Below are 25824 nucleotides of genomic sequence, written 5' to 3'. Positions count from 1 at the left end.
TCAGAAACAAAATTTACAGAATACTATTTTTCTTTAAAAGTTGAGAAAATAGTCCAGTCCTTCAGGAACACAAAAGTGAACTGACAAAAATGGTTTGATGTAGCTTGAATTTTTCAAAGTGATTCTTAAAAATCTTAACCTCTGTAAGTATACTTTAAAGAGTTTTCAAATCAGCGAAGCAGATAATCATTTGTAGCCATTATTGAAGGTACATTTAACAAAAAACCAACTGAACTTCAATGAAGATATCACACTACAACATAAACCTTTAAGAAACCTTCAGAGAAAACATTAAAATAGATTGCATCTTAGGTGACCAGAGTTTAAATTTAGCAAATGAATACAGTCCAGAGAAAAAAAAGAGAACAATATCTTAAAGCAAAAACAACTTAGAGAAGTCTGAAATCACAAAAGAACCTAGATGACTGAGCTAGGTCACAGGTGGAAATACAGCAGAATAAAAGCTGTTACATACATGGATCTGGATCTCTCAAGGAGGAGGGAAACATTTTTTTAACTTTTTATAAGTGAGGTAATAATTTCATACTCTTTGGTTAACAAAGAAAAGAATTAACTTAAATGAGTCTAAACTGCATTATAATTAGTATTTGATCCACTGACAAATAGGTACTATTTTTGAATAAGAATTTTTACTGCAAAAGCAAGCTGATATTGAAAAAAAATCTTCCAGTTTGCACACCAAGTGGCTGACATTGCACAAATCAGAATATTCTTAAACTATCTTTGCACAGAGACTGAATGTGGCTGGTTTCAGCTTCTTTTCACAATACAGGTTTTAAAACTTCACAACTCATGACAAACATTAAGAAGTAATATTTGACTCAGCTAAAATACAGTGTTTAGTGCCTAATAAAGAAAACTCACTTTTAGAGCCCTTTCCCTCATCTCCCTCCAAGTACAATAGATTAGACTCTGCTGGGTCTACATAAATCATCCATATTGTCAAGTGGCAGCTCCCTTAACACAGGGAAATTCAATATTTCATTGAATTTTATGAAGAAAGGGCCTTGAGGAGTAGGAGCCTATCTTCTACACCTTATAGTAGGGCCATCTTTAATCAATTTATTTGTTTTAAGAATTACCTTCGTGCTTTATTTCTCTATTCATAGAAAGACGAAAACAGATCCCACTTACCAACAAAGGTATTCTTCCTTTTCCTATTACTAGTGGTGTTTATTTATAATAGAAAAATTATCTGAATTTCTACATTATGAAAATCTAAAATGGCTTCAGGACAAAATCTAATTTGAGAATGTCTTATAACAAGGAATAGAAAATACCTGATTCAATATATGAAAGCAAGTCTCTAAAACACAGGCTCCAGAATCAGCAGATCTGGGTTTGAGTCACTGTTATACCACTTACTAGCTGTGTAATCCTTAACTTCTTTAAATGTAATTGTTTTTTACCCACACAAAGGAGATAAAAAATGGTAACTACCTTAAAGACTGTGGTGAGGATTAAACGGGATTATACATTTTTTTGCATCTGTGCGGAAGATTAGCCCTGAGCTAACATCTGTTGCCAATCCTCCTCTTTTTGCTGAGGAAGACTGCCCCTGGGCTAACATCCGGGCCCATCTTCCTCTACTTTTTATATGTGGGACGCCTGCCACAGTATGGCTTGATGAGCGGTGCGTAGGTCCGCACCTGGGATGCGAACCTGTGAACTCTGGGCCACTGAAGCGGAGTGCGTGAACTTAACCACTATGCCACGGGGCCGGCCCCAGAGATTATACATTTTAAGTGCTTAGATAATGCTAGGCACATAGAGGTACTCGATAAATGTTAATTGCTATAATTATTACTAGTATGGTACTTTCTTATTTTAAAAATGTTCTTTTTTTTTTTGACCCAGCAATTACAGTGAGAGTGTATCTGTGCAAAGGAATATTGTAACTGAGAGTATATCTGTGCAAAGGAATATTGTATAGTACTTAAAAATCTGATTAGAAAAGAGTATTTAAAAACACAGGGGAGCCAGCCCCATGGCTTAGCGGTTAAGTGCGCACGCTCCGCTACTGGCAGCCCGGGTTCAGATCCTGGGCGCGCACCGACGCACCGCTTCTTGGGCCATGCTGAGGCAGCATCCCCCATATAGCAACTAGAAGGATGTGCAACTATGACATACAACTATCTACTGGGGCTTTGGGGGGAAAAAAAAAGGAGGAGGACTGGCAATAGATGTTAGCTCAGAGCTGGTCTTCCTCAGCTGAAAAAAAAGGAGGATCAGCATGGATGTTACCTCAGGGCTGATCTTCCTCACACACACGCACAAAAAAACACACAGAAAATTGTCATATATACAATTACATGAAAAAAAGACCATTATATAACAGAATGTAGAATATGATTGCAATTTTTAAACAGTACATTGTAGTAGGATGTACTACTGAAACATGAGCAGAAATGTAATACTTTTGGATGTTATACTTGCAGGTAATCTTAAATATTTTTTTTATGTTTTGTGAGTTTTCCAAATATTCTACAATGACCATGTATTATATTTATAAGAAATTAAAAACACACACACATAATGTATGCAATTTTTTTTTCTGACTCCAACTTTCTCCAGAAAGAGTCAGAGACAAGAAACAAGTATGGAGAAAAAGAGTGAGAAGCACATATTTTTTTTTTTAAAGCAAGACTTTATATAAAGGATATTAGTTTCATTATATTAAAAAATTGCTACTTTGAATTATTACTCTCTAGCTTCAAAGTTAAACAAAACTCAAATAGAGTTCTACATCTCAATTACAGCATATTTAATCATACCTCCAGAATAATACTTCACTTAGAGATCAAGTTGATAACACATTCTCCTACTTAAGTAAAATACTATTTAAACTTTGTAGCAAAAAGAGATTATTAGATAGTGGAAATGGCCAACTAAAACTTATTGGTAAATTTATCACTACATTATATCTTAATTATTAGACAAAAGGATAATATTTTAAGGGGCAGAAAGTCTCTCTCTTGATAAACATTAACTCAGAGCAAGTAGATGGATCATTAAATCCTAATCCCAAGTTTTCCTGTATCAAAACCGGTGTGGTACTGGGCTTTGGTTATGGATGCAGTCACTTGCAGAGGGAGAAAAGAAGACTGTGAAAACAAGCCAAAGAAGCCTATCAGAAAGACCAAAGAAATCATCTGCTAAGAAGGGAGAAAGCCAGGAGAGAACAGGGTCACTGAAGGCGGGAAAGGGGTTTGTAACAAGGAAGAAGTTACCAGTGTCAACTGCCACAAAGAAGTAGAAAAACACGAAGCAGAGTAACTGAGGAAGATTCTTGATGGGGACAAACTGAATTTATGGCTCAGAAAAGATCCTTGAGATGTTGCTGGGCAACTCCAGAACTTGGAAAGAAGAAAGGGAATATGGTATACCAGTAATCTGAGAATGCTACTGTATTGAACCCGAATCAGGTGTCATCAATCTACCTTGAACCTGCCTGTGGGGTTGAAAGACAGTCCTGTATAGAAGAGTGAAGTCTGAGAATGATATCCGTAGGTACAATAAATGAATACTTCAATTAGAGACAAAACTATGTGTAAGAAATTTAAAAGAGGGCCGGCCCCGTGGCTTAGTGGTTAAGTGCGTGCGCTCCGCTGCCGGCAGCCCGGGTTCGGATCCCGGGTGCGCACCGAGGCACCACTCCTCCAGCCATGCTGAGGCCGCGTCCCACATACAGCAACTAGAAGGATGTGCAGCTATGACAGACAACTATGTACTGGGGCTTTGGGGGAAAAATAAATAAATAAAATCTTTAAAAAAAAAAAAAAAAAAGAAATTTAAAAGAGATTCGGGTCAAAAGCAGTGGTTCTTAAACTTTAATGATCATAATTAACACCTATGGTGCTTATAAATATACTGATTCCTGAGCACTGTTTCAGAGATGCTGATTTGGCAGGTCTGCATGGGGCCTTCCAAACTGCATCTCTAACAAAACGTTAGAAGATCCTGGTACAGATGGTTTGTAGACTACACTCTGAGGAGAAATCACCAGCATTTGGGCTATATAGATTGACAAGTGATGAAAATCTCAAATTATGATGTAAATCAGAAGATACTAAAAAAAATTTTGATAAATAAATATATCAATAATAAATAAAGCACAAGAAGGAATAAAGTGATGTTTACCTAACCTATTCAAGTTAGTTAAAGGTGGTTCATAGGGCCCTGTCAAAATGAGAACTGAAGCTAAAATTGTAATATGAAGCCGGACTGGACTAAGCTGGGGCTATAGGGCTGTGGCAGGAGAGTGTAGACCACAGTCTTATAATTTACCTTACTTAGCATTTTAGCAATGGAAAACATGTTAAGAACAGCATATCCGATATTCCCAGAAAGAAATATTCATTTTTTAACTAACATGAAGGTAAACACATAAAGACATTTATATGCTATAATTAAGGAAATACATTATTAACAGTTTCTTCCACTGCAATCAGGGGAGCAGATGGCAGAGAAGTATGGGGTGTAAAGATAGGGTTCTGAAGAATTTACATGTGTAAATCACCGCCCTTTGACTCCTACAAATAAAGCACAAACTGAGATGCCACCTTTCTGAAAGAGAGGTATTAGTAGCCTTGGAGAATGAGTGCAAATTTCCTTACTTAAGAACGAGGCTTTCTCTTGGCATAAACGCTGTAAGATATATTAAAGGCACATAATCATGTTATGAAATTCCAAATGTGTTTACACATCATGACCTAAAAGTTAATAACCTTAATTTCCAGACTCCACAAGGAATGTGAAAGTGCTAGCCCAGAGCTTCCCACATTACCATTCTTAAAAGTATTCAAACATTTAATACAATAAAAAGATGTGTTGCTGATATATGCCTGCTCTCTAAAAGTCATTCGTTAGGCTTGATGAATCTTTTATTATCAAAAACTACATACACCTTGACAAGCGGACTCATAAATTATCTTACACTTGTCTTCAGTGGCTTGTTACTTAGAAATTTTATTTTATTTACTTTTTATTTTCATTTCTGTTTCAAGTTTATAGTTTTCAAGACCTTGACAAGGAAATAATACCCCTCCACAGTCTATGGGAAATTTCTTGGATGTTTCTTCACCTATTAACAAAACATGCCTTCAGTTAAAACAAGTTTCCCTTTTATGCCCTTATCAGTTACGTCTTTTCCTGTTATTCAATGGTAGAGCTAGTAGTTTAAATATGAAAGTAAATCTTTACTTTCTAAATATATATATTTAGCATTCTACTTATAAAATAAATACATTAGTGTATGATCTGTGTGATTCACAGAGGATCATAATTCTATATTTAATGTGAAATAGTCATTGCTATCAATATAAAAAAATTCCAACTATTTGCTATAAATTTAGAAAAAATATCTTATGGAAGAGTGTATAATTTTCAAAGTTTAGAGAGCTATAAGTGCCTAAGTTTAAAAAATAGATTAATTATAATAGCTTTCATTGCCTCAATTCTAGCAAGAAATTAAAACAAATGAACCTTTTTGTGAATGAAAAAGTTAAACATGATCTAACTCTATTTAGTGTGAAACTCTGGAAGAGACAAGAAAGATTTTCAAGAAAGATTTTTACCTGGTATGTGTGAAGATAAAAAATAAAACACAGAAAATTGCTATTCAAATTACTTCTCAAAAACATTTCTTATATTCGAAAATCAGAACATTATCACTAATTTTGAACTTTTCTCTCTGTAGCTAAAATGCTTGCTTATTTTTAAGAATAAGAAGAGATGTTATTTACTGAGTACCTGTATTATTCCAAATATCGCTATTAAACCTTTCACAAATGAGCAACCTGAAGCTCACTGAAGTGAAGCAACTTGCTGAAGGTCACAAGCACAGTAAATAGTAAATATCTGAACCCAGTTTGTTTCTTTTCAAAGGTCATGAAGTTCTTTGTTCTATATCATATTGTATACTTTGACTTTCCATATATTTTAAATTACTCTTTTCTTTATTTTTTACTCAACATGCCTCAGATTATAAGAAAATCCATAAATTTAATGGCGAATTTTTATGGAAAAATGAAGTATTATCACTTAAAGATATAAACTTCTTATAGTTTCCTATAATTTCAGTTACGTCTAATCTCGGAAATGTCAAAAAATGAATACGTAAAAATGTAACTAACATGGCATAACACACTTTCACTACGTCCCCAACCCCTAATCTACAGTTTCTTAATCTTGGTAAGGATTCTAGCAGAACATCAAGATTAGAACGCTTAAATATATTTGATTTCAGAAATCAATTCCATTAACTATCAGAGTTCATTCTTTGAATTTTCTTAGCTTAGATTTGAAGAAGTCTATCTTAGTTGTAGGCAAACGGGTACTTCTTAAACCAGAATATATAGGTTAGAAAGACAATTTTTAACAGATAAGTACAAAATAATGAAATAGTTAAACTGAATGTTTAATAAGTTAGAAGGAATAAACTATCTAACTGTATCTACATATAGAATACATGAAATCTCACTCTGTTTTTTGAAGCCAGGATTTAAGCATTTCCTATCATTCAGGCATCACTTGCACAACTCTGAGAATGGACTAGCTTATTTTAACTAGGACCATCTCTGTGATGAACAACGTCTCTCTCACTCATATTATATTAACAAGTTTATATAATTAATATACTCTGCATTCCTTCTGAATTTTTTTTTTTTTTTTTTGTGAGGAGATCAGCCCTGTGCTAGCATCCGCCAATCCTCCTCTTTTTTTTGCCGAGGAAGACGGCCCTGGGCTAACATCCATGCCCATCCTCCTCCACTTTACATGGGACGCCGCCACAGCATGGCTTGCCAAAGCAGTGCGTCGGTGCGCGCCCGGGATCCGAACCAGCGAACCCCGGGCCGCCGCAGCGGAGCGTGCGCACCCAACCGCTTGCGCCACCGGGCCGGCCCCACCCTTCTGAATTTTTACGTTGGCATATTCATATAATCCAATTTCAATATTTCAAATGCTAAGTTAATAAGATAAAAATATTCTTATTAACTTTTTAAAAGTTGTAATGAAATAACCTTCAGTTTAACTACCAGAATTTTAGTAGGTGACTTTTTTCTCCAAAATAATAAAAAATAAAAACATTAAAAAACTATTTTAAGACTAAAGAATAGTATGAACTTGGTGAGTTTTGAAAGACATTCCTATATATGGCACCCTACTGTACTTTGATTAATTATCTCAGTTACGATTCAGTTTTTCATCACATATGGTATTCCACAGCATGCTATGTAAACACATCAGGCCCATATGCCATCTGAATTAGAAAATGGTTTGGTTTTTCCAGTTTGTAGTAAGTGTAACTTAAAAAGTGATTTAGTTTCTCAACTTTGCCAATTATTAATATAGAAAACAATTGTCTAATTTTAGAGGGTCTAATCATTTTCTCTGTGAATGTGATGTTGAAATACATAAAAATGTATGTTATAAACATTGACAAACTTTACCTAGAGGAAAGAAATCATATTTTCAGAAAGATTCTTAAGGAATACCTGACCATGACTTACTGAAGTATTCCAATACACTTCCTGTGTATTATACAGTCCCTATGAAAATCACCTTAGGTTACAGAACTAAACAGATTGGAATAGATTCCAATTCTATTATAAAGAATAACTATAAATAATCTTTGTTTTTCTGAAAATTGTTACATGATAAAAATATTACCTAGGGATAGGTTTCAGAAACATCTCTAGGACAATCAAGTAAACAACCTCTTGGAGCCAGCAATAATGACAAATAATCAGTTCAGTACAGAAGTGTTGGGTTTAAACAAATACACTCTACTTTTTTTAAAAAAAAGCATAGCAGCAACTATAATTAGTGGAATTGTTAATGGCTATTACTTTTCATTGAATTCACAAATCTTTGTCACTAGTCTCAAAGTACAGTACTCAATTAGAAACTAAGGGCTTAAAAGACATCTATACAAACAATTTTGCCTGCCAGAGAAAATGCTAGAGTAACTGCAACAGCCTGAACTTAAGTCTAAGATAACTTAGAAGATGAACTGGAAGTTTGTGGGCTTTATCCGACACACTAGCAAAGAGGAAATCTAAAGTTTAAACATTTACCTACAGCCATCATCAAAGATAACCACACCATAGTTTTAATTCCCAGACTTCAGGAAGTCTATAAACCACCACAGATTTGTTCTATGGGATTCTAATGTAGGATACTGTAGAAAAAACTTTTACATACCTGTGTCAGTAAAAAGGCAAATCAAAACTCAATAAAGCTCTAATGCTTGTCACACAACTGCTAGAAGAATACTGAATTAAGACGGTTAAGTGGTATATAAGTTTTACCTAAAAATGACTTCTTTGTCAACCGTGCTAAATTCAAAAACTTAAAATTTAACCTAATGTCAGATAAAATCCCAGAGGTCAAACGAACAGTTAAAATATTAAAACGTCCTTTTTTTATGGGTCAGTTATATGCTTCAAATTTAAAAGAACTTTAAAGGATAATTCATTTTAATTTTATATTTTTCATAAATCTTCATAATACATAAAATTCAGACATTCAATTTCCAATATTACCAGGTTCAATTAAACGTGCTAGTTTAATGTATTGTGGCAAGATACTCCTTGGAGAGATTGTTCTGTTCAGTTCTTAAAGAGGCAAAATTCTCAACGACTGAGTTGAAAATGAATATTGATACACTGTCGTTTTGACGTAGGTCTATCAGTTATAGAACTCTAGTTGCTCAATACAGAAAATTTGGGAAATAAAACAAAAATGAAAAATATCATACTTCCCCTACTCAGGGATTTCTAATACAAATGATTATCAAAAAGTACCATTTGTCCCAGTTGGCATGTCATGCATTTGTAGTTCAGAAAATCTTCCACAGGGATTTAGATGAGATTTCTATGCATACGAATTCAACATATTACTGCTAAAAAAGAGTAGTATACTAGAAATACCAAATAAGAGTGAAACAAATGGAGGTCTCTAAGCTAAGACAGATCATCTTGTAGTAGTCAGATAATGACCTGTCATGTATACTCTGGCTTTTAACAAAACAGAGCTTAAACAAGGATGAAAAGCTAGAATCATAACTGGCACAGTCACTGTAAAATATATGATGTATATTTAAATTCTCAGTGGTACTTGTGAATACATATGACTTGAATGAAGCACTTTTAAAAGAAATATTTATAAAAGTTCATTTGACCATGTCAAAATAAGTTATCTTCATTTGGGGCGTTTATGCAGACAGAAATTGTTGAGATCTATATCAAGTATACCCTAGGAAAAGACTGAATGGTGAACTATGCCCTATATTTAAAAAAATATTAAGTCTACCTTATATCTTATATGTAAGTATACAATAAAATCTCAAAATGTCAGTTAGTTGAAGTTTGACTTGGGTTATACACATTGAGTAGATTTATTTTAAAATTCTAAAAAAGTTAGTTTTTAGCTTGAAAACTTTTTTAATAACTGAAGAATTCATAAAATACATAAAACAGTAATTCTTATTCCTGACTGCTCATTAAAATAATTTGAGGAGCTTGTAAAAAAATATAAATGTCCACCCTTATTTCCTCTCTCGCCTCTTCCTGAACAATTCAATCTAAAAGCCATCAGGTTATGGTAAGTAAAATAGGTGTCCTTGTGGGGTGGGGGTGGAGGGTGACAAGAGATTAGTTTTATATCAGGGGATTAATCATATAAAAATATATATTAAGGATAATGGGAGCCAGTTTTCTGTCAGGGAGAAAACTAGAATTGTTTCTAATATCTAAAAAGGCACAGAAATATAGAAATAAATGTGTATGTGTGTGACTGTACGTACGTACATCTAGTCCTTGGCTCTGTCTACTGAGAAGACCTAGGAGGAGCAATATCCCAGTAACAATGAACACATCTAGTACCAAGATCTTGGTTTCTAAATACTATTCTCCACTAAAAGGAACCAGGGCTCCTTGGAGAAACGGCTGGGTCCAGGAAAGAAAAGCATAAGTTGAGCCTGGAACATCTTTAGTAAGGAAGTACTCAAAAATTACTGGGATCATGTCAAAAGGACACAGATGCCAGGCTGAAATGGCAGAAGCTGGCATGAAGTAGCTTCCATTAGCCAAATTTGGGACAATTTGAACATCAAAATAAATAATGATGATAACCAATATAACCCACTGAACAAAAGAGAAAATGAAAGTTTGAGAAGGAATAAGATAGCTATATATCCTATATATATATACTTACATATATTAATATTTCTATATTTATATAGTCTCAAAGTTCTTCCCCATAAATTACTTATTAATTAGAAATGGGAAGAGAATGGAGAAGACTTGCAAATAACTCCTTAGTCAAGTAATTATAGTTAACATCACCATCGACAGCTCAAATCAAAACCATGTGTCAACTGACAGAAGTGCATAATGCATCACATCAGTGATATTCTTAGCAAAGATGCATAAAATGAATATAACCACAAGAAAAGATCAGAAAAATGCAAAGTGAAAGGCATTCTACAAAGCAACTGCCCTGTAGATCTTCAAAAGTGGCAAGGTAATGAAAGTCAAGGAAAGACTAAGGGACTGCCCAGATTAAAGACTAACGAAACATGAAAACGAAATGCAATGAATGATTCTGTACTAGATCCTTTTGCTATAAAGGACATTGCTGGGACAAATGGCAAAACTTGAGTGAGGTCTAAGGATCAGATGGTAATAATGTATCAACGTTAACTTCCTGATTTTGTTGGTTTTGTTTTGAGTATGTAGGAGGATGAAAAACACTGACAGATGTAAAGCAGAGGTGTGACAAATACACCTTCTGAAAGATTACTCTAATAGCAGTATAGGACTATGGTCTCCAAATATTTTTGTTGATGAACCCCAACACTAAAAATATTTTAAATATGTACCTTAACATAAGTACATATGTGTGAAGTTATAGTCCTGTTCTATAGTAATAATATATTATTTACATTATAAAATAATAACACAGACATAGAAATTAACATGAAACGTTATATACAATTAAGTTGATTTAATTAGTCATCTTGTTTATCTCCCGGTGCAAACACTTCATTTTGGAGGCCTCCAGTGAAGAGAATGGATGAAAGGGGAGATAAGTCTGACAGCACTATTTAGACAGCTTCTAAAATAAGAGTAACTGATAGAATGAGGAAAAAGTGAGGCACTGAATCAAGGCAGTAGCAGTGAAGAAAAGGAGCAAAGAGAAGACTGGAGAAACATTTAAGAAAGAAAACTTTTAGAGGACTCAAGAAATGGTTTTCTATATGGGACAAGGATGGGGAAGGCTTGAAGATTATTCCAGGTATTTGGCTTTAGCTAATGGATGGAAGTAGAGATGGAAGAAAAAACAAGAGATGAGTGAGGTGGAGGGGAAGAATAAAATACATTACTTTTCCAGACTTACAGCATTCATTAGCAATAGTATTTTCACAACATGTTAAAGAGCAGGGAAAAAACCCTAATGCATGGTGATAGGTAGCAATGAACTAGCTCCATTAAATATAAACACAGTTCACTGCCTGGATAGCTGCTGCCTTAGTCAAATGTCTTTGAAGCATAGCCTATGAGAGAAGGTATGTTGTGTGTGTGTGTGTTTCCACGTGTACGGATTTGTGTCTCCGTGTGTGTACATGTATATGCACATATCTGTGTCCATGGAGCTGGTCATTTTTCACGAAACCTAAAGTGACTAGCTAGGTTTACGAAGGATTGATACAGCAGAGAAAGTCTTATCAAGCCATACTTCATGGGTTTGGATAGAATAAAAAGTCATTCTATATACAAATATCAAATCAATATGTTGTACACCTGAAACTAATATGTTGATATATGTCAATTATATCTCAAAAACAGTCACTCCACTTTTAGGTAATTGTTATTAAATTAATATTATTAAAATTAACTAAACTTAGGTCTGTTTTATCTTACATGTGCTAAAACTTAAAATTATGGATTTCCGTATGATGAATCTTGTAAGACTTTTGTGGAATTTCTATAAAAGTAAAAGGCAGATTAGGGACAGAAGATTTTTGCCCTCATAAAGCCCACAGCAAAAAACCTATTACTTGAAAGACAAAGTCACGTATAAATATATCATGCTGCTGAGAGTATACATGGCAATATTTTAGAGTTTCCTTTGGTATGCAAAATTTGGAGATAATGTTAACAGTTAAATAATGTTTAAAGTGCAATGCATTTTCAAGCACATATTCAACTATATACCCCTACCCTGTATTATCTAAAATTCTAAGCAAAATAAATAATTTCTTATTTGTGAGTTAATTTTTATAATAAAAGTTAAGATTTCTTGAACTTGATAATCCTGACTACCCCAGGGAAAGGAAGCTGGATATATATTTTATGGCTATAACAATTTTACATTCACTTCCCCCCACCTAAATTTACTGGCAACAGATTCACTTCCTTTTCTCCTGGAAATAACTACTTCTATCTTAGCTTTTCAAATCATTAAAATGTATGAACATGGCAAATATACCCAGTATTACCTAACAAATAACATTCTACCAAAGCAAACAGAGGAAAATGAAGTATAAGCAAAATATGTCAACTTTCATTCTGGGATTCTTTTAGGTCTTAAGATAATATTTTCTTGACTCCGATGTTAATAATATACTGCTTTCTTAATTTAAAGTTTCTGCAGCAATTCACTGAATTACAGAACATGATATTATCTATCAATGCTTTCTTCTTGGGACTCAATACTAGCAAACATCTCTCAAGAGAAAATGTAAACAGAAAATTTACTACCTGCTTGTCAGGATGGAAGTCTTAAAAAGTGAGCAAAACAGAATTAGTGCAACACAAATATTCAAGGGAATGAATTAAGTTTCCTTAACTTTCAGCTTAATTATTACATTAAATTCAATTTTTCATTGAAAAAAAGAAGTATATAATATAAAGTTGGTATGATAAAAATACAAATTCATTTCACTGATGTAATCCTTACAGTAAACTGCTGTGACATTCCAAAAATTAGATACCATATTTGGATGAAATTTTGAAAATGTTGGTTGTTTGTATCTGTTAGTTAATCACAGGTCAGAGTACAGCAAATACAATGAAAGTTTCCTAACAATGTGCCTTCCTAATGGATTTCCTTTCAGAGTCCAAAGATCTATTCTCTGCTAGAGAGGGAAAAACAAAAACAAAAACTCCTTACCCTTCTCAAGAGCCACTGGCACCTACCGCATTTAAAAAATGTATAATATGCTCTCAAATATGTAAAATATGCCCCCTTGCATTTTCAATATTCATTAATGAAATTACTATATAACTTAATAAAATCACTCTTTGCATTTAATACAATGCAATATTTGTGGTGGTAAAGAGCCTTTGCAAAAGAATATATGCAAAAAGGCATATTTATAAAAGGAAATAATCCTTTTTCAAAAATTGCTTTCCTAACTTGCTCATTGAGGGTAGGAGGAAACTCCAAACAAAAAATCGCACTTAGAAAAATTATATTATACCACAAGGAGTCCCATAAGACAACTATTTAAAATCAATAGTATGCCACTATTTTTTTCATTTAAATACAATTTTTGGAAAGTATTTTTTAATCATGTAATAAAACTTTTTGATATTAAATATGCTCCCTCTTAAATCTGGGTCATAATAAAATGAATGGAAAATAATTCTTGATATTATACAGTTTAAAACATGGGGCAAAAATGCTTGATTATTAAATAAAATGCATAGTATATTCTATTTTAATAATCGGTATACAAATACATAAAATTTTTAATAAATTTGGTTATTTAAAAAACCTTTAAATAGTTTTTTTCTATAACCAAATGCTTTCTGCATTTTTTAATAAATAAACTTTTACTAATGGCCTCTGTGGTAACCTGGTACAAATCATTTTAACTAATGATAAAAAGAATATTTTTGATTCCCTGATCAGACAGAAATTCAGTATTAATTTTAATTCACTCTAGCACAGACAAATGCATTTAAGAAAGATGCCTTGATGTTCATATTACTATAGACAGTTAATTTCCACTGCCTATTTAAGGAAGAACAATTTGATTAATACAGCTAACCAGAATGTTTTAGTTCAAATATATTCAATATTTCTGTCAAATGAGTTAAAGCATCAGGAGTCTAGCTATTCACTCACACACTTAAAAACACACACACACACAATAATCTTAAACTGTATATTACCACAATTTAAGGTTATAATATTGATATTCAAAAGACATAATTTCAGTAGTTTATTTTTGGAGATAAACTATTAAACAACTTTATCAGAAATTTCATCCTTTCTACTCAGCTAAAATAAACATCAAAAATAAATTTTAGGATATAAAAACTAGTTTTATAAAAGAACAGACCTTATAAAACATTCACAGTATACTTATTATATCTTAAGATGAGTCATCTACAAAATAAAATTGGATTTTTTTGGTTATTCTGTTGGTTAACATTTATATATATACATACATGTATATATATACACATACATATATATAGATACACATACACATATATACACACACACACACATATATATATACTTGTCAAAACAAATTTCTTTGACTCAAGGCAGAACTGCCCTGCCATCATTCCCTAGGTGCGGAAAGTTAGCAGAGGGTGACTTCTTTGGGCTACTAGAGCACTACTGAATATGCTACAGTAACACAGAGAATACACAAAATAGCTAAATTATTCCTTAGAGGAAATTTATATAATTTAGTAGGGCTGTTTATTCCTTAATTTAAGGGCAATAAAATCACCAAGGTAATACATTCTTAAAGTAAATTAGATTAAAATGTTGGTCCTTCATATTCCAGTTCTCTTTAAAGTTAGGAAGCTGATGGTATGATATAGAAAAGCTATGAAAATGAAGGGAAACAGCACTTTTTCTTATAGGCTTTTTCCCCCCTTACCTTAGAAGATGAAGAATCACACTCCTGACATATCCACCCATAGCCTGTTTGTTTAGGAGATTTTTTCAAAGGAGGATCCAAACAGCCAAAATGGTAGCACAGTCTGCATTCATCACACCTGCAGGGTAAACAGATTTATGGTATATCTAAATACTATCAAAAACAACTTTTTCAAAGACAAATGGCAGAGTATTGTACATTTCAGCTTTAACGCTGTTAATTCTATCTTAGCTCACAAGATTATTAAACTAATGTTTATGACAAAGACTATTTGTCTTTCTTATTTCAGTCTAAACCTTAGATTTTCTAAACCTTAGATGACACTCATTTCAATCTAAACCTGAAATAAATGTCTTAGAACAACAAAATACACCAAACAATAAAATTAACAAACAAAACAAATATCATTCAGAACATTTTGATAGTAGAAATGTTAAGAGCCTATAAATGAATGTATGTGTATAGCCATATGTGTTCAAAACTAACAAACACAACAATTTTAATTTTGAACTTCAAGAATTAATCATTTGCCCATTAGATAGTTTAAAAACATTTGATAATATAAGATATATAATTCAACATAATGAATTCAATCCAATACATTGTGATTATTTAAAAAATTTTAGAACTCTAAGGAATTCTACTAGGCAAAGAATTCTACTAGGCTACATTAAGCTATAATTAATTCTATACAAGTTATACCTTATCACTCTCTTTCTCCAAATTAAGGTAGATTGTAAATAAACTTTCTAATGTTTATAGCATGCTAACACAATCTACAGCAAATAAAAAACATTCTAAGAATTTCATATTATTTTCTCAAATATAAATTTTCTCAAAATTTATCTGTCACTTTCTCTCAGTGCATTTGGTTTTTCAAAGTACCTCTTAGTACATTTTAAAGCTTATTAACAAATATTTTGATAGTGTCTTTGCCACCTATGATGTACAAAATCTAAGAAAACTATCATACCTATTCTTCGTTTCAGACAATCTCATCCTGCTGACAATGAAGAAAGATCTGTATTATTTCAGTGTTTTGTAAAAAGAATTTTGCATCAGTTGGAATAACAAGACCAAATTTAACAACAAATAACAAAGATGTATACATCTTATAGGAAAGATTATATTTTTCATTTTCTTTGTTGCTCTTTTTTTAAATTAAAAAAAATAATACTTTCTCTAAACCAACCTGTCAGGTTCTCTTTATATATCACTTCTCTTAGTGATTTAAAACTTAAAAAGTTGAGAAATCCACAACTAAGAAACCAAGAGGAAAAATTTATAGGACATTTTACTTGAATAAAATGCAAAATTACTATTCAATAATCTTGATTAGAAAAAGGGGGAAGGAGCTATTGTTATAAATAACACACAAAGAAAAACAATTGATTTTTATAAACTATCACATAAAGGGTACTACAAATCTATATTTATAGTAAAAATTTCATGCCATGCTACAAAACCCAATCTCCCCAAGACCCATTTTGGGCATCAAGAGTTGTAGAAAAGTAGCAACTTAGCTGAGTTTTCAGGTATAAAGAAGTTTAAAACACAATTATATGTCATAAGTTTATGTATTTCTTCCTCTACAACTTTCTCCTTATGAACCAAATACGCTTATGTATTCTTCTAAAACTCTTCTTTTAGACTTAAGATATGGACTTGAAAAAAAAGTTTACTATGATAATTCCAGCTATAGGAAAAATAAAATCAAATAGGAATAATAGTACTTTATTTACTATGCCAATATTATAACTAAACTATCCAAAAATATATTTAAAAGCAACTAAAATGTTCAAATACCTGTTGTTCTGGCATTAAGAAAAAGTAATAGATGATATATAGCTAACATCCAATGTAACATAGAGACTAAATGGTAAGCCCACACAATTTTATCTTCTTTCTTCTCTATTCAACTTATTTACCTTTCAATAGTTAAAATTTCAAATACATTAAACATATGGTTATAGGAATCTTCAAGTACAAGTATTTCTGAGTTTATGAGAAGGTTAAGATTTCTAGATACCTGAAGGCATATCCTTTCAAGCATGAAAACTAGTATTTCAATCATCTTTGATGGGAAATTTAAAAAGAATCACATTCTTTGCTTCATCAAGAAAATACATTAAACATAATTTACTCTTTGTCATCTCAGGGACACGAGTACATGCAACGGATGCTGCTACGTGTCTAACTCTGTGCCAGCCTTCTGTGTTTGGAGTGCGTGTCATCAGTCTGCTGTTCTGCTGAATTCTTGTATCAGGTTTTCAGGGTCCTTGCTTGCTTGAAAAGTATCAGCCACTGCTTTCTGATATTGTCAGTGAATTTTTCTAAGCAGCATTTCCTCAGCAATAATTTGTTGTGGATTCAGAAACCAGATCACTAAACTTACGAAGACTATGCAAATTGATAGTAAAAAGATATGAAAATGAGAACTTCTACTGAATTAAGTACATAGACTCAATTTGGGCTAAATAGAGTCTTTTTTTGCTTAACTTCAGGTTTTCAGGCAATGTTCCTTATAGTTCATTTTGCCAATAATCTGGGCTCTTGACAGGTGAAGAGTTTTGGGATTAATGTTTTCCTGGTTCATATCAAATTACAACCTAATTACTCCATATTTACTTTATAACTCTGTGTCATAATAGCTTGCAAATTATGATTTCTAGTGTATAACTCGAGTCAAACACCGCGATGAATATAAAAGTGAATCATAATTCATTATTTTTCACGTTCATGTACATAAGGTAATTCCTGTTGGTATATCTGTTTCCAGCTAATAAATTAAGAACAAGTTTGCAACACTGATATAGTTCCAATTTGTAGTTGACTTAAATTAATTGTAAAATCAGTTATCTTTCAGCTCAATAAAAAATGCAAATGGGAAAAATAAAGGTTTTATATGCTAGATTTGTTAGAAGATAACATTGAAGTATATGTCATTTGGAAATGACCTAATCCTTATTGATTCCTTTATTAGTGATATTTTTTGGAATGACTTAGTCTACATATGGAACTCTAATGTACTTGTGACGGGTCCAAGAGGAAAAGCAGAATTTGCTTGTCAGAATTAGGGGGTGATATGGGAGTTCTCTCAAGTTATAACTCACTCACCAGTAAATAAAAACTGCAATTTTCCAAGACTAAATAGCAAAAAGGAGTGGCTAATACACTTAGGAACTGCCAAAATCCAGGAGAGGAAAAACAAAAACAAAAGAAATAGCCCAATCTTGAAATCAATAGCTCTATTAATAAACAAATATACAAATATAAGCTCTTTCTAGAAATGACGAAAATTATTTCCATGTGGGAAAAATCTGATTGTTTCTACACTAGAATATTGAATTGAAGAGATCTTTATGTGCTGGTAACAAAAATATCCTGAATAATACAAGTGAACTTAAGGAAAATTTGCAAGAATTAATATACCACAGACAAATGTAAGAGATACCATTAAGAATCATAGAAACTGAAGAACAATGTAGATGGTAAAAATAGTGGATTACTTATTTCATGCACACACACACTATTTTGTAAATCTTAGCAAATTTTGTCAACCAACAAGTTTTGGGTGTGTTACAAATTTAGATCATTTAAAAAACTCAAAAATCAGAAACTCATAAGGGTCTGCAATCATTCTGCTACTTAGCTGAAATAGAGTTGAAGTAGTTATTGACCAAATTATTATTTATGGTCTCTACCTCTACTTCTAACATATATTTGGAAACACATACTTGCAGCACATAATGTAGTACATATTTAATTTATCAAAATAGAGAATAAAATGTTTTAAAAATCTTTTGCAAAAGCAGTCATTGATCCACAAATCGTAGTGATATAACACAATATACTTTATTAAATAACACAAATATCTATGTAATAAAAACAAACTATTATACCAACAGCACATATATTAAATAGAAAGACAATGTCTTAAAATATTAAAAGAGAATATAAAACTAACCTATAAGGAAACACTATGAAAGTTTTTAATGCAAACTGGATGCTTAAAGAAGTATCCTTTAAACATCTAATAAATACTGTACACATTAACACTATAGGACATTCTAAAATTACAATTTTAAATGAGATAAAATGAATTCCATCTATAAGATAAAAGGAAACCTGATTGTTTAATTAGATTCTTACTAAATACAACTTCCTAGGCATCAGATTCATAATGGATACAGATGTAAATAATAAAAAAGCTATATATGTATATGGTCTTTTACACACTGATTTAACAAAATGCAGTGACCAAATAAACATAGTTCTATACGTATTTAAGATACTTACTTAGTATATGGTTAAGTATAGCACCCTAGACAAAGAAGAGGAAGAAAATGATTTATGTTCATATGTCCTATAATCCATACAACAAGCCATCAGTCATGTGTTCACCTTATTACTGAGAATACGCAAACAAGTAAAAAGAAACAACTGATTTATTTCTGCCTGTGCCTAAGAGACAGGCTAAAAGCCAGTGTTCCAAAGGGTTTCTTCAAATCCCTTAATTTCCAATTGATAATTTCGCTAGGAGAGTACTCTAAATAACTACTTTTTAAATGAACTGAAACAATTAAGTGTACCTCCTATGCATATAATTTATAGCCAGATGATAAGCTAAACTTCAGAAAGAAGAGAAATTCACAACATGGGACTTGAAAAGGGATGTACATTTTTTTAAGATCAAGTTGATCCATAATCATACCTATTTTTTATTCAATGGAACATTTTATTTAGATCCCTTCCAAGTCTACATAGGGTAAAATAAAGAACTGACGCTGAAAATACATACTATTACATTGGTTCACTTAAAAAAAATACTAAACATCAAGAAAATTGATGGGTTAGATTTTCTTACTTTTTCATCATATCTGTAAAAATTCTACACAAGAAAGATCAAAAGAATTGGTCTTGAATATTAACATTACTTAAATAAAATTTCACTAATAGCTTAAACACCTACATAAATCTATTAACCAGTAGTGATAAATTCTTTCATTGAACAGTGGCCAATTACTTCAATTACTCATTTAACAGACTGAGAAAAAAATGCAGGACCATTGCCCACAAGTTGTCACTTTTAAAATAATACAAGGTTGCACAAAATTCTGCATTCTACCACTATTAGAATAACATTTAATATCAATAAAGATATATTTTATTCCTCATATTTTACAACAATTTTAGTGCAAACCACCTATATGAGCATTTTCTAAATGAAATAATCAGAAAATGTCTTTTATATCATATTTCACAAAGATTAATGTGGAAGTCTTGAACATATTTTCATTAATGCCACTATAGACTTTTATCACAGATAATAATCAATGAATGAATGAGTGGTAAGAAAGACAAAAATATTCTTTACATATGAAAGTCTATTAATTGGTAAAATATTTAGATAATTATCGAAATTCGTATTTAATGATCACAAATAACGGGATCAATTCAGTTAGCTACATCTACAGCAGCCAGGTTGCAAGATTAAAAGTGAAATGAAAAAATGAAACACAAAACAAAAGAATTCATATAAAAATACACAATATGGTCAAGTCCCTCCTCACAGCATGAGAGAATGATTAGACATATCCTACCTGAAACATGTCTGCTTTGTTCTTTAATAAACTGATCTCCATCTGCTCATGCCCTTGGAAATTTTTCAGCAGTACAACCTGCTGTGCTCAGGCCCCACATAACTTTGTATTTCCCTGTTCATAATTAACTAATTATGCTCTAATCAATAGTGTAGATCTTGATTTTACAATGTAAATCAGATAAATGAGATAATGGCTGGGGGTCAATCTCATTCTATTTGCAAAGCCCAGCATGAGCATCCAATTTCATTATATCTTACGTACCTGAACAGCAGTGAATCTTATCAGCAGGCCTGCAGAAAGTCTTAGAGTGAGCACTGGGAGAAAGAGGCCTACGTTTTTATAAAGAATGTATTTGTAAAGCATGTCCATCTCTGAAATATTTTTAATCACAATCCTTAGAATTATGTAAATTCACCAAGTGTTGACTCAGACACAAAGGAAAAAATTTCTGCCTTCATCTGCCATGCAGCTCTAAAGCTGAGTCTCTTAAACAAGTTTCAACTGTCAAAACAATTTCAGAAAATAAAAAAACTTTAATAATGTTAATATTCCACTCTGCTGCAGAGAGTCCTTCTGAATTCCTTAAACATATTTTGGTGAAATAGTCATAAAATATGCCCATAAGTGAATCAAGTAAAAAAGTAGTAAGTTTAGTCAAGTAACAAACATTTAAGTGTTTAAAAGGAGTGGTCTCATTAAGTAATAGGATGTAAAAACTGGGAAATAGGATAATGGTTGTGAATATTCTTATTAATTATTGGTCAGCAATCTCTTTTTAACATCATAAATGTAAAATCAGATAAACATTCAAGAAACGTGTGAATAATGTTATGTAAATGATATATAAATATCATTTCTAAACTTAAGATGGACAAAGGTTAAGGGTAAATTTTGTTTTCATGTTCAAACACAACCCTAATTTCAAATCTTTGTTTTTAACAAGGGAATTAGTGAATTATTGACAAATGCTATGTTGCTTGATTCATTTCTGTACCTAAAATAGCGCTGTCCCATAACAGGTCTAAAATAAAATAAGGATTTGTTTAACTGAATTTATGAAAGTAAAGAAATTTATTGTATGTGTTGTAAATGAAGCTACCATAAACTCTCTTATCTGGAAACAAATATTTTTGAAAATTTAAGGGCCCTTTTAAGGAGATTAAAGCCACATTCAATCAATCAATGTCAACTACAACGCAATGATTCCTTAACAAATATTATATACAAATGGTTCTTACAGTGGTGTCCCTGGCCAACAGCATCAGCATCACTTGGGAACTTGTTAGAAATGCAAAATTTCAGGCCTCATCCCAGACCCACTGAATCAGAAACTGCAGGGAGGCAGGAGGAGGGACTAAAGTGGGGAAGAGGACGATAAGGAGGGGAATAGGGCAGCAATCTGTGTTTTAACAAATCCTTCCTGTGATACTGATGCACTATAAGGTTTGAGAACCACTGCTATATACCACCATGTCATTCTTCGTGGATTTCAGAGTCATTTAAATTCCTTCCTGATATTTCAGTATTTTTTCCTTTCCCTATGGTGTGACAAATAGCCATCATATTTACCTGTCATGCTGTTTTCTCTTACATATATCTGTGAAATATGAACCATTTAGCGCATATTTTCTTAAGTACACGTTAATATCTCCTTTAAATAGCAACTGGACCAATTATGGAAAAGGGTTAATTTTCTACTGTGGAAATATAAGAATATTTAGGAGATTACTAGGAGAAAGTGTTTTATTCTGCTCCCTTCAAAAGTTCTCCTACTCCAAATACATTTGCAGGATAAATGATCTTATGAATTATGTGGTTTATATTTATAATGTGTGACAAAGATTCTTAGGGCTAGCACTAAATATGAAATAGCATATCCACCACCAAAAATTGCAAGATGAAGGATGATGATAATGTAGTATTCTAATTAGAACCAAGGTGGAAAAGATCTTGATTAATAGTGACACCCAAACCACAAGGCTTAATGATTTCTCAAAAAATCTACAATAAAATGACCACTAGTAATTTCTCACCATGTATCAAAGAAGGGCTAGGGCCTAAGGCATTAATACATTCTTTTAAGAAAATGGTAATCTGTCATTTTTCTTAAAACTAGCTGGAGTTCAGTAATAGTAATAATTACCAACTTATTCTTAAACTTATGTAGTGATACATAATGAGTCCTTTCTTATTCTTAAAAAAAAAAGCCTACTGGTTTTGCTACAGGTCATTAATATTTTTCCTCCAATGTTATAAGATCTTCCAATAAGTTAATAATCTTAGTTTATACGTATTTTTATATACAAATTACTTATGTTGTTATCCAATAATATGGTTCCTTACTATAATTACAGATTAGTAGCATACAGCAACTTTATATTTACACTTGCTTTTGATTATCTATAACACTGCCTACTCTATTCCTAAAGTTTAAACTATTTTCAATTGCCACTATACCTGAAAAGATGTCCAAAACCACATTTATAAATCAGGAAATTCCAAGAGACATGTTGACAATTTACATGTATATGTGCATTTCAATTTCAGCAAAGAGTCTCTTTTAAATCAGTTCAAGATGAGTGATGGAATATTCAACATATGTCTGTCGTTGACTTAAAACTGGATCATTAAAGCTTGAAGATCAAATTTTAATTCTGTAAACTTCTGGAAAGATACAGATGCTGATGAAGATCTTTCACCTTGCAGGTTGTACAGTCAACAAGCTTTGTACTTCCCTTCTTATTTCATAACCTCATATTTAAGGTTGAGAAAAATAAAATTATACTGAACACGGAGAGTTCGTATAAACCGTAAAGACTGAATAAATGTGGGTATTATTGGAAAATATCTAGAGACCAACACAGATATACTCTTATTCATGAGCTTAAAATCTGAAGTTGTAAAAATTTCATGCTAATAACATTAGTTCTTTCACACTAGAACTAATGAGTCAAAACTAGAACGGCATATGCTTTACAAGTCTTTCACTTTTGCTGAATATTATAAATAGAAATAACGCTTAATATAAGAGTCCACAGTGGTTTCTCAATGCAGCATTTCATATATGAATATATGTATTAAGTTGGATGAAACAGAATAGCAGACTAATGGAATGTATTGTCCTTCTTGTTTGTTACTGGTATTGTTCAACAACAACAGTGAGTAGCACATTGTATTTAAGTCCCACAGGCTTCCATAACTCTTCAGTAAGTCTAAACACTGTATATCATAATTTGCCAAAGAAGCAACAGGGAAAGGCATTACTTAATAGGACAATTCTGACACGACATTACCTAGTATTTTTCAACAATGCACATATCGAATGTTTCTGATTAGTGCAAAAAAAAATAAGAAAAAAATAGAAAAAAATCCACACAGGCAAATTAACTGCCTTGTCAATCCAAGTAACAAACCAATCAATTACATTCTATCCAAACCTGACAAGCAAAGGCAACTTTTTGCAGTGATAAGCTTATGGGAAGGACAAGATAGCTGTTCTCCTTTACTTTATGTACTCTATTGAGAGTGTTATCCACATTTTTAAAATCACACTTATAAAAGAGGTTTCCAGGATTGCCTCCGAGGATGAGCTGTGGCAGAGTTGGGTCTCATGAAGGGTATCTACACAGTAAAGTGATAAGAAAAGAACATTAACATTTAAAGATCATAGCAGCTCTGCACTATGTCTTATGAAACATACTAACAATACCACAGTAGATTCAAATAACATACGATCTGGTCCAAAGAGACAGACACCCTAAACCTAAATGCCATGATCCTGTGTAGGTTCTCACTGATTAAAATGGAACTGTTTTATCATTTGAAATATTGAGTTGCCTCCTCTTGTAATATTATTATCATTATTACCTTCAGTTGTCAAAATAAATCTATCTCACTAAAACAAAAAAGAAAATATAAAAATGATGAAGTGTTTGTATTTACATAAGCAAACATGTTTGACCAGAATGTTTTGAAAAATAGCAGTTTGCTATTTTTCATCAAATATGGCAACTGAACAATGCTTGAGAAAGCACGCAATTGTGCTGAGAACAAGCACACCTAACCAGATGGTACAGAGCTGGTTCTACTGTAGAGTCGCAGGGAGAAAGTTTTCAAATGATGTTATTCTCTGTGCCTACACTGCCTTCCTTTATCAAAGACTATACTAGAAATGTTTGGCTACAATTGTGGAAAGTATATCCCTAACTAGCTATTTTAGTGGACTGTGCAAAAACAACATAGAATACACCTCACTGTAAAGACCTGGTCATTTATTATAAATGCACTAATTTTAGCCAAATTTTCAAAACTCATTCACTTGCATTTATTTCTCAAAACTTCCCCTAGTGTTTCTTGTATTTATTTCTCTATCAACACATTCATTTGCTACCTTTGCGTCTTTATCTTCAGAGGAGACATTTTAGCTGCTTAGTGATTAGAAGTAACATTATTTTTGACTGTAGTAAACATAAAAAATTATCATTTCCTTCAGATATTTATTGATTTGTATAGATGAGGAGAAACTGCCAAGTAATCACACATTATAAAAAAAGTTCATTTTACTATTTAACTCTTAGAAAGATGTGTTTAATGCTTCTAAGTTCCACTGAGAAAAAGAAAGTGAAAAGTGGCACAATCACAGACAAATAAAGCACTACTGAGAAGAGCTACCATGCCAAACCGAATAACCTCCAAAGAAAGCAAAAACAAAATTGTACAAGAAAAAAAAGAATATAATGTGAAACATAGTGTTCAGAGAAGTGTACTTATCAACATAGGAGAAATAAATAGAAAGAGTTGCATTTCCTTATTGGATAACAGGGAAACAGGAAGAGTTGAATTCCCTTGTTGAATAGTCACAGGTGCTAACTTTTCTCAGTACTTCAGTCTCTAAGTCAAGAAGTTTAAGCACCTTCTGAATCTGATATTCTGAGAAGTGCTTTGTCTGCAGGTTAAGCACCACTAGATAAGCATAAGGCCAGAGGAAGGAACCACATCATGTACTACAGAAGTACTCTTAATTACATGCACAAATGATGGAGACTAGCAGACAACCCAAAAGATACAGCTGTATTTAACTTTGATAGGAATTTGAATAAAGATACATTAGATATCATGGAAATCTGCTTTAAACCCCAATTAAATCTAAATTGAAGTTTAACTTTGAAAAAAACTAAAAAGCTATTGCTAATATTTCTCTATCCTAAAATTGCACTTAATATTCCAAATCTCCCTTAAAGCCAGAATAAGCAATGTGACTTGTCTTGGCTGCTATCTTCCTAGGAC

The 25824-nt window shown here is 32.2% G+C and overlaps 1 protein-coding gene across 5 annotated transcripts in view; it reads right to left on the bottom strand.

Annotated features, from left to right (window-relative positions):
• PHF14 (PHD finger protein 14) overlaps positions 1–25824 on the bottom strand; it is a 187839-nt gene that overhangs the window by 40434 nt on the left and 121581 nt on the right. The window contains exons 17-18 of one of the 5 annotated variants that reach the window (XM_087425490.1): positions 15906–15935; positions 14933–15050 (exon numbers count right to left, since the gene is read on the bottom strand). In XM_087425490.1, coding sequence (XP_087281616.1) covers positions 14933–15050; positions 15906–15935 — 148 coding nt within the window. Of the gene's footprint in view, positions 1–14932; positions 15051–15905; positions 15936–19231; positions 19257–21390; positions 24160–25824 lie in introns of those variants that run through there. The other 4 variants (XM_087425554.1, XM_087425749.1, XM_087425615.1 and 1 more) reach the window with 4 other exon arrangements.

The sequence above is a fragment of the Ceratotherium simum genome, chromosome 1 (assembly GCF_057802395.1).
Source record: "Ceratotherium simum simum isolate JZ-2026a chromosome 1, ASM5780239v1, whole genome shotgun sequence".
Taxonomy (NCBI): Eukaryota; Metazoa; Chordata; class Mammalia; order Perissodactyla; family Rhinocerotidae; genus Ceratotherium; species Ceratotherium simum.
Note: the sequence above shows the minus strand (reverse complement) of the source record. Positions and strands in the feature narration are given on the sequence as shown.